The 16,963-nt window shown below is 44.0% G+C and overlaps 1 protein-coding gene across 5 annotated transcripts in view; it reads right to left on the reverse strand.

Moving 5' to 3' along the window:
• LOC133136505 (E3 ubiquitin-protein ligase UBR5) overlaps nt 1-16,963 on the reverse strand; it is a 49,429-nt gene that overhangs the window by 29,607 nt on the left and 2,859 nt on the right. For all 5 annotated transcript variants that reach the window (XM_061254059.1, XM_061254058.1, XM_061254057.1 and 2 more), the window contains exons 2-8: nt 10,168-10,212; nt 8,669-8,750; nt 8,168-8,244; nt 5,471-5,590; nt 3,024-3,339; nt 1,660-1,819; nt 884-1,033 (exon numbers count right to left, since the gene is read on the reverse strand). In XM_061254059.1, coding sequence (XP_061110043.1) covers nt 884-1,033; nt 1,660-1,819; nt 3,024-3,339; nt 5,471-5,590; nt 8,168-8,244; nt 8,669-8,750; nt 10,168-10,212 — 950 coding nt within the window. The remainder of the gene's footprint in view (nt 1-883; nt 1,034-1,659; nt 1,820-3,023; nt 3,340-5,470; nt 5,591-8,167; nt 8,245-8,668; nt 8,751-10,167; nt 10,213-16,963) is intronic.

Below are 16,963 nucleotides of genomic sequence, written 5' to 3' on the forward strand. Positions count from 1 at the left end.
AAAAGTAAGCCACTCTCTGGGAAAGACCCTTTGCAAGAATAGAAAAAAAAATATATAAATCTCAGCAGAGGAATTCAAATTCAAATTCAAAATCAAATAAAAAGTTGTAGCTGAACTTCCATGTGAACCACAACTGAGGTGAAGACTAAAGGCCACAACTATAAACGGTAACTATAACCATAACGATGTGAGCATCCACACTGATGAACAGTAACTTTCTGTTCTGTAGTGGCACAAAGCAATTCTGATTGGCTGTCAGTGCTTTAATCATTCATGCAGCTGGAAACAATCACTCTGAATATTGTTTGTCACTGTCGTTGTCTCTACATTGTTGTGGTGTGGACTCCCACTTGAGTTAGAATGATTGATGAATGATGAAACTATACATTCATAGTTATGGTTTTAGTTATTGTTCTTGGTCTGGACAGGCCTTAAGGCATGCAGAGACTGAGGGGGTGAGGCTGACAGTCTGATAAATAACGTTCTGGGAATGAGCCACCATTTTAGGAGCGGGTGTGGCAGGGAGGTGAGGGATGTGATGCGGCAGGGAGGGGCGGGGCTTTCTCAGAGGGCTCACTGCAGTCTGTTCCCTGTCCTTGCATTTTAATACAAGCTAAAGCATTCATTAAAAAAAAATATCCACCACATAGTTATACTCATTTCTGTTCAAATATGCAGAAAGCAGGACTGCAACATTTAGCGCATTAAGGAAGTCCACTGGCATGCCTTGTTATACTGAAGCCTTGAAATAAATAACTCACTAAAAAGGTTTCCTTGTTCTTCGAACAGACCATTATGCCAACAACACAGCCAAAGACGCTGTAATCGACTCAATCGCCCGGACACGGTGTTCTAATCCGAGCACAGTGTTACGGGGAGTTACCTCGTGAGGATCCAAGCCGGGATAGCGAAGAACGCCGGAACGAAGGGTATCCGAAGTAGCTGATGTCTTCGGAGAACATGGCGTCCGCATCGATGATGACGCTGGGGTGGGCCGAGTGGATGTCGGCGTCCAGCAGGGACATCAGGTCCTCTGAATGGGGCACATGAAAACCCGGTCACACGCGTGGCCCACCAACATCAGAATCACAACTGCCAATTGAATCGAGTTCTAGAACACTAATGGCATTTCCATCCAACCGTTTTTATTCAAAATTTTTATTTGCACAATAAAAAAACCGCAGAAACATCTGAAATTCGCAAAGAACACCAAAATATTGCGAACCTTTCACACATATCGATAGAGAGAAGATGTGAAAAAGGGTCATGGAAACCGATGGAATCAGACTTTTCAAATAAATTATGACGTGGACAGGGACCTACGTCACATGCTTCCACTCCAGCCCAAAAAGGGGATGCTGGCCCCCCTCTTCAGAACATTTGCAAAATAGTAGTTCTTGGAAACGGACATCACATTTTATTTTGCCGACTTTTTGGAAATTGGCTTAACACTTGCGAAACGTTCGGACGGAAACTTAGCTACCAATTTCATGCTGAGGTAGCAATCACGACTGGTAACTGAAAGCAGTTGAATTCTACAACATTGCACTGCATTTTGCAAAAACGTTCCAAAAACCTACTCTCGGAAGGTTTCAAAAGAAAACGATGAGCAGAACTGGAATAATGCACTACTCAGTAGGCCGAGCTAGCCAGACTTACCTCCGGGTAAGTAAGACTCGCTGGCCGTGTCGTCCCCGTCATCTCCGTCCTCGTCGTCCCTGCTCAGCAGGTTGTTGACGGCCAGGTTCACATCCAGGTTTGTGCGCTGGAGCTCACGGATGATGACGCTCCGGGACTTGCCCTGAAGAACCACCTGGGCCTGGAGAGAGAGAGAGAGCAGAAGCTGAGTCAACAATCACAGCAACCCCCAGGCGCCTCTTCACCTATCCCTGCCACGTGACGGGCCTTACTGACCAGCGTGGAATGTGGAGCGCGATAATGTACGAGTGATAAGCGCTGTGAAGAAAACGCTGCCTTAAGCTGCCTGTTCTGGGTGGACGTTGGCTGTGGGCTGTGTGGAACGTTTATGTATCAACACTGATTGGAGGTTTGGACTGATTATTCATGCAGCAGGACAATGATCGGGCCAAAAAGTGGAATGTTCTTGACTGGCCAAGTCAATCACCTGACCTCAATCCAATTCAGTATGTATTTCACTTGCTCAAGACCAGGCTGAAGGCAAATAGACCCAAAACAAGCAAGAGCTGCAGTGCAGGTCAGGCAGATCATCACCAATGATCATCATCATACTCTGCATCTGGTGATGTCTATGGATCGTAGACTTCAGGCATTACATCATATTATTGCCATTTGGCAGACGCTCTTATCCAGAGCGACATACGGTTGATTAGACTAAGCAGGAGACAATCCTCCCCTGGAGCAATGCCGGGTTAAAGGCCTTGCTCAAGGGCCCAACGGCTGTGCAGATCTTATTGTGGCTACACTGGGATTCGAACCACCAACCTTGCCTGTCCCACTCATGTACCTTAACCACTATGCTACACGCAGTCATGAAAAACTGAATATGATTAAACACTTCAGTTTGTTTTCATTCATCCAAGTAATTTTGGTCCCCTAAAATTGAAGGGACTATGTATCAAAAGGGCTGTAATTCTTACAGGGTTCATGCAATCTGGATGGAAAAATTGACAAAACAACAAAAAATGTCTCGCTGTCTAAATACTTTTGGACCTCAATGTATAGGGGCTGTACAGGTGTTGTGGGGACGTTCCTGGTTATTGAGAGTACACTGCCTAAATGTTGTGGAGAGGTTCCTGGGTATTGAGAGGACGTTGCCTAAATGTTGTGGAGAGGTTCCTGGGTATTGAGAGGACGTTGCCTAAATGTTGTGGAGAGGTTCCTGGGTATTGAGAGGACGTTGCCAAAATGTTGTGGAGAGGTTCCTGGGCATTGAGAGGACGTTGCCTGAATGTTGAGGGGAGGTTCCTGGGCATTGAGAGGACATGGCCTGCATGTTGTGGGCAGGTCTCACGTGTACGCGAGGGGCGCGTGGGTGCGCTGACCTGAGAGATCAGCTCCTCGGGGATGACGGAGGCGGGGATGACAGGCTGGGGCTGGCTCCCGAGGAGCCCCGAGCCGCGCTCCCTCCCGGTGCGGATCACCCTCGTCTGCCTCCTGGAGTCCCGCGCCGCGGCCGACGACCTGCCGGAGGAGCCTCCACCTCCGCTGCCCCCGCCGCCTCCTCCTCCTCCACCTCCCCCCCCTCCTCCTCCACCCCCCCCTCCACCGCCACCTCCTCCTCCTCCACTCCCTCCACCGCTGCCTCCACCCCCGCCTCCGCCCGCCGCTCCGCCGTTGACCCCCGAACTCCAGCGGCTCCTGGAACAGAACAAGCCCCGGGGTCAGGCAGGATAGCTGGGCGCTCTAACAGGACAGCCGTTCAAGATGGGTAACGCTAACAGTGACTAACTTTTCTGTTCACCACAAACGTTTGAGTTGGTAAGTGTGCGGGGAACAAAAATGGCTGTTGGTGGGGAAAAATAAGTTGACAATTCTTTGGCTGTTATAATACACTTTAATCAATGCAATATTTGTTATTACCTAAATCACAGGTAGGCAATGAATCTGGTAGCTGGCACTTTTAGACTAAGGCGCATTCATTTGCATTAAAAAGGCGTTGGTGGCAAACTAAATGGAATGTTCAGTTAAAATCATTCAACAGTTACTGTTTGCTGCAAACATACAGTGCAGTCCATATGTATTTGGACAGCGGTACAATTCCGGGTCTTTTAGATTTGAAACAAGGTTAAAATGAGGTTAAAGTGCAGACTGTGACCTTTAATTTGAGGGTATTTACATAAATTACATCCCTTTTTTTAATTATACATATACGTAGGGCGGCCTGTAGCGTAGTGGTTAAGGTAAAGGCCTGGGACACGCAAGGCCACAATAAGATCCGCACAGCCGCTGGGCCCTTGAGCAAGGCCCTTAACCCTGCATTGCTCCAGGGGAGGATTGTCTCCTGCTGAGTCTAATCAACTGTACGTCGCTCTGGATAAGAGCGTCTGCCAAATGCCAATAATGTAATGTAATGTAATGTAATTAGAAACGGCTAAAAAGCCAACTGTCCAATCATTTTCAGTCCCCTAAAATGGGGGGCTATGCATAAAAAGGGATGTAATTCCTACAGGGATCACCCGATATGGATGTAAATACCCTGAAATTAAAGGTGACAATCTGCACTTTAACCTCATTTCCATTGTTCCATTTCAAATCCAATATTCTGGAGCACAGAGCCAAAAGAACAGAAATTGTACCACTGCCCAAATACTTGTGAAGTGCACTGCAGTTCACCGTAAACATTCGCCGTCTTGAACGCATATCTGAACAATGGCCATCTGGCTGTGGGCTGTTCAGGGCACAGACAACCATGAGCTGGGAGGGGCTTTGTGCCCAAGGGTCAGAGGGTCGCCAAACCACCAACAAAAGCACGGCTACGTTCATTAAGTCGAGATAAATGTGTAATGTGTAGATGAATAAAGAAAAGTGCTTAAGTCTGAAGCTAGGCCTGGCCAGCCTAAGGTTAATATCTTGACCCTTGAAAATGTTAAAACTCTTGAAGAAATCCCCCAAGGAAGGAGTTCTGAAGGAGGAAGTTAACGGTAATTAATCTGCTGCAGTGTGTAGGAAGGAATGCTGCACCAGCGGGTCAGGGGAAAAAACCCTTCCTTTACATAAGTGTGTCCCTTGACCTTTCAGTGTTTCAAAGGAAAAATGTAACCTGGCACATGTACATATTTACATTTACATTACTACATGTTTTCAAAAAAAATAAAAATAAATAACAGAAAACTAAATGTTAACTTTCAAACTGCTTACACTCATGATAAAATGTTCATTATTTATATATATTTATATATATATATACATATGTATGTATATATATACACACACACACACACACACACACACACACACACACACACACACACACACACACACACACACACACACACACACACACACACACACACACACACACACACACACACACACACACACACAGCAAGATAGCTTCTACAAATACAATTTTAGCCAGCTGTGCAGTCAGTGGAACTGTTATGGGATCGAGCTTGCCCATTACAAACAAAAACAATAAAAGTAGGACAGGACAAATGTTGTTTTATCTGAACCAACAAAGCAAACATATTTTACAGCGATTTTTTACAGCAAGTGTACAATTCCTTCAATACCCCAAAGCTTCACTGATCCCATCAAACAGCAAACAGCCTCATACATGAACACCAGGGGACTCTCCTGATTAGCTCATATTCTAACAATAAACGCCATCTTAGTCGTGTCATCCTAAAGAATTATTTCAAAATAAGAGTCAAAATTCCCCTTGAGTAAAAAGGAGCTTTGAGGTAAAATCTGGATTGGTGGTACTTTAGGCGGTGACCATTAAACTTCATTGTCTGCATCCACAGACATTGACCCTGCCAAAACTTACCCAAGGGGGTTGCCTGCCAGTCTGCCCAGTGTGTCAGAACCAGAGAGGAACCAGGGCGGATCATTAGTCCTGCCTGGCCTGGATGTTCTTCCTGTCCCTGAACCACTGCTCAACTTTGAACTGAAAGCAAAAAGATGGGAAATCAGTTACAAACCTACAGTATCCCGATTAGATGATTGAGAACAACCTGGAGGTTTCCAGGTCTTAAAGCCCTTTGGCTTTTTAGTCACTGGGGGAGGGGAGGAGGGAGGGGGGTGGAGACTAGCTTTAGGCAACACCCTTGGGATTGGGATAAGCAGCCTCTTCAGCTGCAATTTCAGTCTTCCCAAAAACACAATTATATGTAGACTCTGTTTAATGCATATGTAAAGGAGCTGAGCTGCGACAGTGACTTTTTAAAAATCTATGGAAGCTCAAGTGTTGAATACAAAAAAAATTTGGTCATTGAAAAGTATATATCGTCAAAAAATGATTCTGTTAAGACAGGGAAACTAGCAAGTTTTTGAGGAAATGCCAGACAACACAGGCGTTTATTATGCCGAAATGGGACTGAAGAATGCATCTTTCTTCCAAATTTAATTTGGGGGTTGACAAAAAAATTCTCGATAACCAAAATGCAAAGTTGGAAACGCGGAATCCAATTTAATTTCCCCGCAAACCAACTAAATATCTAAAATGAACATGACTTATTCATGAAGGTGAAGCTTCATTAGGTCTCTAGGACAAATATTTCCATTTTCCATTTCAAAGCCTACTATTTAAACAGAAGTCATTTAAAATAACTGCTGGATTTTAACTGTTAAAATAACTGCTGGCTTTTTAATAAACGAGAAAGCGGTAAAAATCTGCAGGTCAAGCTTGACCTCTTTCTGCGGGGCTAGCCAACTTCCCGGCTGCTTGGCGCTCTCATTTAATTAATATGGCAGAGCAGTGTTCTCCGCGGTTCAAAATGAGCCAAACCGAGTTACTCGCTCCGAGAGGCACATTCAATCACGCTCGCAGTACAAGAGACTAGGCACTCGGGCTCTCTAAAACGTGCTGTAGTTTATACCGTTACTTTATTACACACACACAAGCGCAGAATGAAGTCATTAAAAATTTAGCGCGCGCTCCGACCGCGTTCTGACTGTCAGGGTGGCATTTGAGAAGCCGCGGTCTACAGCCACTCAAGGCTAGTCTCCTCAAAATACCGCCGTCTCTTCAGAGCGTTCAGCATCTCAAACCGCCATTTACCCTCCGAAGCCCTGGTGCCTTTAATCAGGGCCGGCGACAGAAGTAAACTGCAGAAGAGTTGACCAGTTCCCACTATTTTAGGAGACATTACACGACGGTCAGTTTTCAGACGGGACCAGTGGTCAGTCTCTCCTGGGACCAGTGGTAACGAGACGTGCGCTAATGCAAGCTGTGGCTATGGCTAACTGACAGAAATGAAGGCTCTTACGATACAGGAAGCAGAGGCAGTTACCAGCTGTGATTTGTAGGCCAACATTTCCATTGTCGGCCTGAATGCTCTGCTACGCTAACTAGAAGCCTAGTTCAGTTCCAGCAGCACAATGAGGGTGCTATGATCAATATGTATATGCCTCGGCCAGGAGCGATCAATATTGAACACAAAGACTGCTTGCAACATACCATTCAGTTGGCTAGTTTTAGTGTTTCCATGTGACTGTGCTAAGATCTATAGATGGTATAAATCATCTACTGTACTAACATGAATGCAAAAAGTAAATTAACCAATAATGTTCCCACATTACTGCTGCAGTCTAATAAACCAAATACATACAACGGAAAACTAGGTATTTTCAAAACGTAATACCATATTTTCACAATAATACCGAAGACATGCATTTGCCTTGAACAATACATTTTAAATGGGAGTCTTATGATGCGCCTTTAAAGGATTCATAAAAGTAATCTCCACTTCAACATGGCTGACTTTAACACCGCATACGCACCGGCCCCCTACTTATGAAACTGGAACACGCTTTAATGCCACATTGTCTTGCATACACTTGCATGCATTTAATATGCTGTAATGTCACCTTACAAGAAAATCAGCACGATGCGTTTGGTTTCAGTGCCAGCGATAAAGGGCTTCTATACAGCCTGCTAATAGGGTCATGTCAAATATTTACTTACTGGCTTACAAAGCCAAATTTTTCCAATATTTGTTGTACGGAAGGTGGGAGGGGCCAAATCTGTATGAATCTCAATTAAATATTTGGCATGGGAGTTGCATTACCAAGGACACAATTATTCCACATGAACGACTCGCCAAACAAAAGCCGAAACCAAAATAATGGCATAATCTTGGCTAGAAGACCATGGCAGCTAGGACAATTAATCAACTCTCATGTAAATGCCTAGCACTTCTAGCAAATTTCTTTTTAAAATGAAACAAAAAATAAACAATGAATTCCACGTTGTTAGAAACAGATGAAGTGAGAAAGTCCAGCAGGTACTCTCAAAACTCCCTGAAAGTGTTTCTGGAGCGTAAAACACCCAGAAACGACACGGGCGAAATAATGTGAAACACCTTCGCCAGCACGAGGGCGGGCGAGCAGGCGGCGCGTGAAGCACACATACGGCCGGCGTCGACGCTGCGCGCTAACGGCAGGATCAGAGAGGCTCACGGGTGCGCTGCGTGCCATCGGGCGCCTGCGGTATGTGCTTAAGTGCAGAAAGTCAGTCTCTCACCCGTCACCGCCATCTGGCTTCCCCAGCTCCAGTCTATCGGGCTGGACGGCAAATCCGATCCTGCAAGCGCGACCATCCTGGAACAGAAAAAACACAGCATCTCACACCGAGGACAGGCTCACGCTAAATGCCCTTTATCCCACAGAGAGCAGAGGACAGGAGTCCATAAGCAATTCTGCGACATCCAATTCTTCTCATCACTAGTAGGGACTGCACGCATAAATTCGACTTGGGTTTTTCCTGATAGAATGCGATGGATCAGTGAATCTGTGGTGCGATTTCACTTCAACGCAGAACCCTATTCTCTCCTGTTAGAGCTTTTCAATCTGGAACCTTACTCCACTATCTTCTGCTCATTTTATATACTTAGTCAACTTGAAATTGGAGGCTTGGAAAATCAAGCAGGTCTCTCTGGTGTGGGGCCTACTCTTTTCATAGATTTCAGAGCTGTAACGCATCTCGGGTCAAGGACAACTGCAAAGTAATGAAAACTCAGATTACCTCCAGGAGAAAAGCAGCATGGTTTGGTCCCACCACACATTGTTTAATAGTGGCCTGTTCCAATACGTTGAGAGGGGGGTGACTGGAGGGGAAAAAAAGAAGATACATTTTCATCTGTTGACATGCACACTAATATTCCAAAGCTAAATCTGAATATATTGCAAATATTCCACCTGTGAGTTATGGAAACACCTTATTTCCATATCCCAATGAGCCACCATTGAAAGCCAGTTGCTCTGTTAAGAGTGACCCGCAAAGAGATATGTGTGGGATATTCCTTTATTAAATGAAATACTGAGGCTATAAACACCTTATCTGGCATACACCCATGTCCCAGAAATATGATTATCCAAATATACTTATATAGATCATACTTCTGCACAATCTAATTTTGTCCTGGGTCATAACTGCTTGTTGCGGTGAACCAGAAAAGCTCACATTTTCAGAGGGACTGCGAGACCCATTTTTGACTCTGAGTTATGAAAGTTATGTTTTTTTTTCGGACTGAAGAAATTCCTGCCACTGCAACATCTGTAAAGGGTTTTTTTGATAATAGTGAGGAATGTTAACAATAAACTAGTTTGTGTGTGTACATACGTTGTGTGTGGGAGGATAAGCTTCTCTCACAAACTGAGTAAACAGAAAATGCAATAAATGTCCTTTGCAGGGCTCATTGGGTACACTCTGAAGACCATTTATGCAGGAGTATCAACAGCAATCATATTTGATGGTGCATGTAAACGGCTCTCAGAACATGACTGTAACCAGGACGAAGACCGTTATCCAGAATACTGTGCATGTCAACACAGTCCTTAATGACAATGAATGCCCCAAGACACAAATGCTAACAAACACTTTTTGGATAATTATCGGATGACAGCTCATTAGCATCTTAATTATTTCTCAACCAACAACAGGGAGCATCAAGGTGGCAAAGTAATTATTTAGATTCAGAATTTTAGTCTTCGCTACATTGTACAAAAAACCCTCTCTAAATCAGGAATATACTGTCAAACCAAGCTGATCAAAGCCTCTAAACATTGTTTTGGATAATAGCAGAATTTCCTGGTTAAATAGAAAATATGGATATTAAATGATAATGACACTCAATTTAGTAAAATAAACATGCAGCTTGCTTGCTTGGTATAGCTAATAACACAAGATAGCCAGCAAATATAATACAGCCCATTTTCCATGTCTGTGAACCAAGACTACCTACTGAACGAAGTATGGTATTATGCATCAAGACATTTCTATATGGGACTGGGAATCAGATCTGCTTTAGTATACCTGTGTGAACCTTTTTGTGTTATACAGCAGAGCACTATGGCCCAAAATCTTATGTGGAGGACTGTCTGTAAGAAATGGGTTTTACTCCTAAACCGGACCTGATTAATTAGTGAAAAATGCCGTAGAAATCCAGAAATACCCAGGTGTGTGTGTGTATGAAGCTGACAGCCCAAAGCCGAGCAGGGCAGAAGAGCGAGCGCACGCCTCACCTGTTGTAGTTGTACTTGTTGAGCTTTTCCGAGACCTCCCGCAACCTGTTGGAAGAAACCGCAGGGAGAGTGTGAGACCTTGTCGGAGACGCGTGCCATCTGAAAAGCGCATAGCAGCAGTCTGTCCTCCAGCCCGCTGACCCAACAGCGCAGCAATGCTGCAGCCAGAGGGTGAAACCGGAGGCTTATGGCCTACATATAGCAGAGTACAGAGAGGCAGCAGTGCAACAGTCTCTATTCGGTCGGCTGGCATGGCTGTGGCTTACTCAGTTGTGAGGACAGCCCCTCGTTAATGGCTGTTCATTAACGTTGATGTACAAATGCAATTACTCAAACATACACGCACAGACAACTTTATTAGGTAGACCTGTACACCAGCATGTTTTTAAATATTTAATCAGCCAATCATGTCCATTGAAAATCCAGTGAGCAGCAGTTCTGTGGGCAAAACGCCTGGTTCATAAGATAGGTCAGTGGAGAAAGGCCAGACAGGTGAAAACTGACAGGAAGGTGACAGCAAAGCAAATAACCACACATAACAGTGGTATGCAGGAGATAATCTCTGGATACAACAGGTCAAGGTGGATAGGTTACAGCAGCAGAAGACCAATAATTGTAAAAAATAAGTCTAAAAAATACCTAATAAAGCGCTCACTGAGTGTATATATGATATTTACAGTTTAGCTATAGTCCTCAAACAGACAATGGGAAGAGCCAAACAGGGCAGAGGCACAGTCCTCCAAAGAGAGAAGTGATAAATGTCTGCAAAATAAACACAAACATTCCTATGGAGGGAAGTTATGCAACACACCATAAACCTAAAAATAAATACAGTTCGCAAGCTAAAAGGGATCACCTTTTAGCAGACCCCACCCCCACAGGTCTATATTCACACTAGGGGTGTGTACGGTTGAACGTCTAAACGGTTAAACCAAAACTGAAAAACAAAACGTACAAAACATTACTAACCGATAAACGATTCTTCTTGGTTTTTTTTGTTGTTTTTTTTTTTTAAGCTGAAATGGTAAGCTCAGTTTAAAATAAATGTGCTTTCACCAACATTGACAAAACATACAAATTGGTCGGACAATTGTTTATATTCTAAACTAGCAAGCTAGTTTATTTAGCTATTTCAAGGGGTTAAGAATGCAAATACCACAAGGGATTAAATGCCGCACTATTATAGCTATAACAGCATTTATTTGCATTTTATACATGTAGCTATGGTTCACTTTTGGCTTACTGTGTACCGTTTCTTAAGGTTCACACAGGACTCACAGTGTTTATTCAAATTTAAACTGAACCAGCAAACTGAACATAGCTTTCCATGCCATAAAATAGAGCAATACATAATTGGACAAATGTTGCACACAATGTTACCAAGTAGGTAAGTTGAAAAGTCACATAAAGGCTATAATTGCGTGTAACCACTGTTAATTAAATTAAATATTAAATATTTTTCTACTTATAGTCTACTTAATAGTGCAAGCACTATCCAACATTTTTTGTTGTTGTGTTCTATAAATCTAATGTTGGCCAGAGCTAGCTTGCCTACATATTGCAGTGGAAATATTTAAAGCCCAAAATGAAGCTGAAAATGCAATCCCATTTTTGCCAGTACTCCATTTGTTTCCTCCATAAATAAGACACAGACTTTATCGGTCATAAGCAGTATCGGTTACACGGTTAACCGTTTACGAAACAGGATGGTAAACATGTACAAAAACGGATGATTTGTCACATTGCTAATTCGCACAGGAAAGGACACACTGCAAGGGGGGTTTGTGAGGACATCAAATGGAAGAGCCAGCTGGGCTGTGCCTTTCCGTGGCGCAGCAGGTGTGCCCTTCTCCCCTGCCGAGGCCCAGGCTAACAGTCAGTCTCAAACTCCCAGACCAGCAGGCAGCACGCAACCTCGAGGCCTGACCCTCCATCGGCGTGTCAGTGCTCTCCATCCACTGCAGCTCAAAACTCATTTTCTGGCACAAGAGCATCCGACAGTACTGAACTGAGGAGGGCTGGCCTTCCCTTTCAAAAAGACTGGAGCCAAAATGGCCACTTGTGCAGAAGGCAGACAGCTGCAAGGCATCGTCAGAGGTGATGTAGAAGACACGACTGACTATAATTAACCACCAATTTAGCAAAATAATGAATCATAATCAAAATAGCTATCGCCATTATCATACATTTTAAACCCCTGGCGTCACATGCTGATCTTCAACCTTCAAAAACGGATTGCTGCCAGGATTTACTCAAAATAGCAGATCTTGTAATTACTTGGCCACACTAGTCCTAGTATGCAAGTCAATAAAATTCCCTGAATACCAAAACCAGACTGCTTTGATATAATACAGTCTTATTCAATATAAAGATGTATATAAATGACAGATTAATTCTATGGATGTGGTAGTTAGCAGACAGGCTGCGCTGAAGTGGGCCGGCTCGTTCATTAGCCTGGATTTCATCATGGAGAAATATTAAGCATTCTCCTGAATTCTGTAACCATGGCATCAGCAGATTATAATTCATCAGCAGTGTAACCGTTACATTCTGAGAAAATAATAAACATTACCGTCCATTGTTGAAGCTAGAGTGAACAAACAGACATGAATACAATCGGATGTGTGGATTTAGGGTGGAAATCTAAGCACATACTCCAATTATCTTATTGTTGCAAGAAATTATATACCAACTAATTGAATGGTCAAGTTCGCATTTAATAGAAACAAATTCAGCCAAGTGCAAAGGTATTGGGACAGTGACACCATTTTTGTTGTTTTGGCTCTGTACTCTAGCACAGTGGATTTGAAATGGAACAATGAATATGAGGTTAAAGTGCAGGTTGTTGCCTTAATTTGAGGGTATTTGCATCTATATTAGGTGATCTGTGTAGGAATTAGACGGGTGATTGGTGACGGGAAGATGTGGAATTTGCATTTGGAGTCTGTTACCATTGTCCACAGGCCCAAATAAGTGTCATCAGTAGCAGGCCATAAATGGATCAGACATTGGTGAAACATTGAGTGTCAAAATCAACCGTTTGAAACATTGTTAGGAAGCAAGAACGTACTGGCGACCTCGGCAATAGCAAATGTCCTGGTAGACCGTAGTGGATGACCAAAGAATGCTTTCAATTGTGAAGAAAAACCCATTTTCAACTGTCTACCAGATCAAGAACACTCACCAGGAAGTAGTCATAGACCTGTCAAAGACAACCATAAAGAGAAGACTGCATAAATCACAACAAGATGCAAACATCTGATAAGCCTCGAGAAAAGAATGGTTATTGCGCAAAAAAGGTATATCAGGTTTCCGGAACAAAGTCGAAGATAAAACGAGTAGTGACCTGTCCCAAAGTGATGGAAAGAGGAAAGTGATGAGAATTTAAGGATCTACTCATGATCCAAAAGCACCCTCCTTATCTGTGAAACATGGTGGAAGCAGTGTTATGGCTTGGGCATGCATAGCTGCCACTGGAGCTGGCTCACTCGTCTTCATCGATGATGTGACTGCTGAGGGCAGCAGCAGGATGAATTATGTTGTACAGAAAGACCTTATCTGCACAGATCCAGCAACATGGCTCAAAACTCATTGGACAGCACTTCACCTGGCAACAGGACAAATATACTGCTAAAGCAACAAATGAGTTTTTTCCTCGACTGGCCAAATCAATCACTCGACTGGAACACAATAAGACCCACCAGACTGAAAGCAAAATCCCCGGAAACAAACAGGAACTGGAGATGGTAGTACAGGCTGGGCAAAACATCAGCACAGAACCTACCAAGCATCTATGGTTCACAGACTTCAAACAGGATCAGCAAAGGATTACTTTATTTAAGATTACATTTTGCTTCCCTAAAATGAGAGGACTATAATTCCTAGGATCATGCAATACATATTTAAATAGCCTCAAATGAAAGCAGAGTCTTTTTTCACTGTCCAAATACTTCTGCAGTTCAGGGCTTAATCATCGAACGACTACAGTCCTATTCAATATCTAAAATGGACACCCTCACAGCTGGCAAATGTAAATAAAAGCTTGGCTTTCAGCATGTCCAAATCGATGTGAAACTGGCACAATAGGGATATTATTATTTTTCTTTTTTTAAACATTTAAAGAAATCCAAGCATCCTGCTTCTAAACCATTCACCAACGCAAAAATAAATACATTTACAGAAAACATAGTGTAGTTTTTTTTTTTTTTTCACAAAATAACTACAGCTGTAGTCACAGTAGTATGGAAGTTCAAGCACTTCGAGGCCTGCTCATATCGTTTCCCTTCACAAAATGGAGTCAGCCGAAACAATCCAGGTCTTACCGAGGCCCATAAATTACTCCCATCTTCGTGCGGCCAACTGTCCTCTCTTGTACAGCTCAAAAGTAAACAAGGCCACCCAAATATGTCCAGTTTCGCTTGCACCGCGGAAGCAGCACGCGTGCGTGCAGTCGGCCAGCCTGACCGCGACCCTTATGACAGACGCACACTGACAGACCCGCTGGCGGCCGGCCGGCCCCGCGCTCCTCGTGCTGTCTGTGCAAAAGCCATCTTGCATTCTTTCACAGCATATCCAGAGGAATTCCTTCAAGGTCACGCAGCCGGCAGCCGTCTTCCAAGAACGTAAGATAATCTCCCGAAATACTAGCGTGGTTTTCGCTAGGACTCTCCCTCGAGAATGTGCTCTCGGGAGACTGAGTAAATATTCTGAATGGAGTTTCCCCATTGTACTAGTGGCCTTGACACACTTACTCAACTCTTACTTTTAAAGCACTGTTAGTGGAAAAGGGAATCGGTGCGCCCGTGCATTTGTGGAAACGCAGCTTGAAGTCAGTACTTTAAAAGAGACAAAATATATTAAGTGCTGTTAATGACGGAACAGTTGACTCATTCAACGGTAACATCAACAGCTACTTAGCACTACATGTGACATCCACCTAATGCATCATTACTTTTTTTAAGGGTGCTATTCCCATGACAACAGAGTCATGAGAACAAGGTGCAAAGACAAGCCACTCCAGAAAAGCAGATGCAATTAAACGGTTTCCAAGCCAAGTTGCCGATTTGCTTAGATATTCTCAGTTTCCACAGTGTGCGCCCTGACCAGAATCGTGTAACTGAAAAGCTATTTCGGGACAGGCCGGCGAATTGGCCGTTGGGTACTAGCAGGGCAGAAACTGCCAACCAGTGGGCGAGGAGAGCTTAGGTAGGAGAGTGCCAGCAGGGAAACCACCACTGACTATAATGAGATGTGACTTAGACTTTTTTTTTTTTTGGTTAAAACCCAACAAAATGTTCATGTGGCCTGAAAGCCCAGTTAGCGTCTAAGAAAAACAAGAACACAGGACTCACAAGAGTAGCATGCTTAATGGTGGCTCTTCCCTTTCTGGTGCCAGTGTAGGAAAACATTTACTTTTTTATATGTTGCAAAATTATTACACACAACGCCCAATCTTTATTCAATTACAGCAGCTTGTACCCAATTCTCTTCACACGCCCTATTGTTCAGGGAATGAGACAGGAGGCCAGTTTATTTTTCCCACAGAGCAGTATCTGATGGCAGGAGCCAACGGACAAGGAAACGGCTAACGGAAACTGCACTTCATACATCCAAAACGCGGTTATCACGGGTGCGCAAGTAACCCAAGAAATGCTAAATTCAATGGGGGAAAAGGGACAGGGACACTAGATGCAGCGACATTATGTTCATCTGTGTTGTGACTTCTGCTCCAGCTCCACTCGGCTTCCACAGGAAGTAATAAACGGAGGCGTCGGAGGAGCGGGACGTGCCGTAAAGGGCAACCGCTGACACGTCATCGGGGTGGAAACGCTGGTGGAAAGTGAAGATCCCGGCCCTGAAAGGCTGGGGCTGCAGTCGCTCTGAGGGAGGACGTTACGGAGGGCAGCAGCTGCAACGCCGGGAATGAAAATACAACAAATGGAAACTAACAGCAGGTCGGTCAGGACTGACAGCAAGGCCCATCGACAAAGCCTTTAGGACAGCTTGAGTGTACATGCATATTGTCTTTAAAGGAAACTGAATATAAGACGAGGTACTGTATAAATGACCAATATATTGTAAATATGACTTTTTGGAAAAAAACAATGATGAATATATTTAATAAACTGCAATACCTTAAAGCAGCAACCCATTTGCCATAAGTGTATACCATTTCCAATATATTCTCAAATATATTAAATTTCTCAGATGGCTCAGTAATTCTGCTGTTTATGGAGGAAAATGATGGTTATAGTTGGTTTATTTGTCTTGGACAAATGAGCGACTAAGCTGAATGTCTAATTGGAATCATACATCTGCCGAGCCGGTCTTCTGTTTTCTGCGGAAAGGTCGAATGCCACCCTGAACGCAGGGAACGGGAGGAGAGGGAGCCACCCTCCCCTTTACCAGCAGGTGTGTACCCGCCGCAGCACAAAGACTGGAATAACCCGATTTCACCCCGCATTAACCGTCCACAGAGCCAGGGACTGTGGCTTCCAGAAGCCGGCCCTTACTAGGGGAAGGGCCTGTCCACACAGGCACACAGGCACGCTTGGCCGCTATGCAAACAGCCGGGGCCGAACAGAGCAGGATATGGCCTGAATTTCTCATTTCCTGAAGATACCGGCTAGATCTCAGGAACACAGCACGCCGGCCAGTCCCTGCCCCAGCTCAGCCGAAGACAAAACACTGAGCCAGCAGAGACAGCCTGCGCGCTAATGTTACACACCACCGTTTTGGACTGCGAGCGTTTGTCCTCTGCATACAGCCGCGTGACAAATACACAGGAGCTCCATCT

This window comes from Conger conger, chromosome 9, assembly GCF_963514075.1.
Source record: "Conger conger chromosome 9, fConCon1.1, whole genome shotgun sequence".
Lineage (NCBI taxonomy): Eukaryota > Metazoa > Chordata > Actinopteri > Anguilliformes > Congridae > Conger > Conger conger.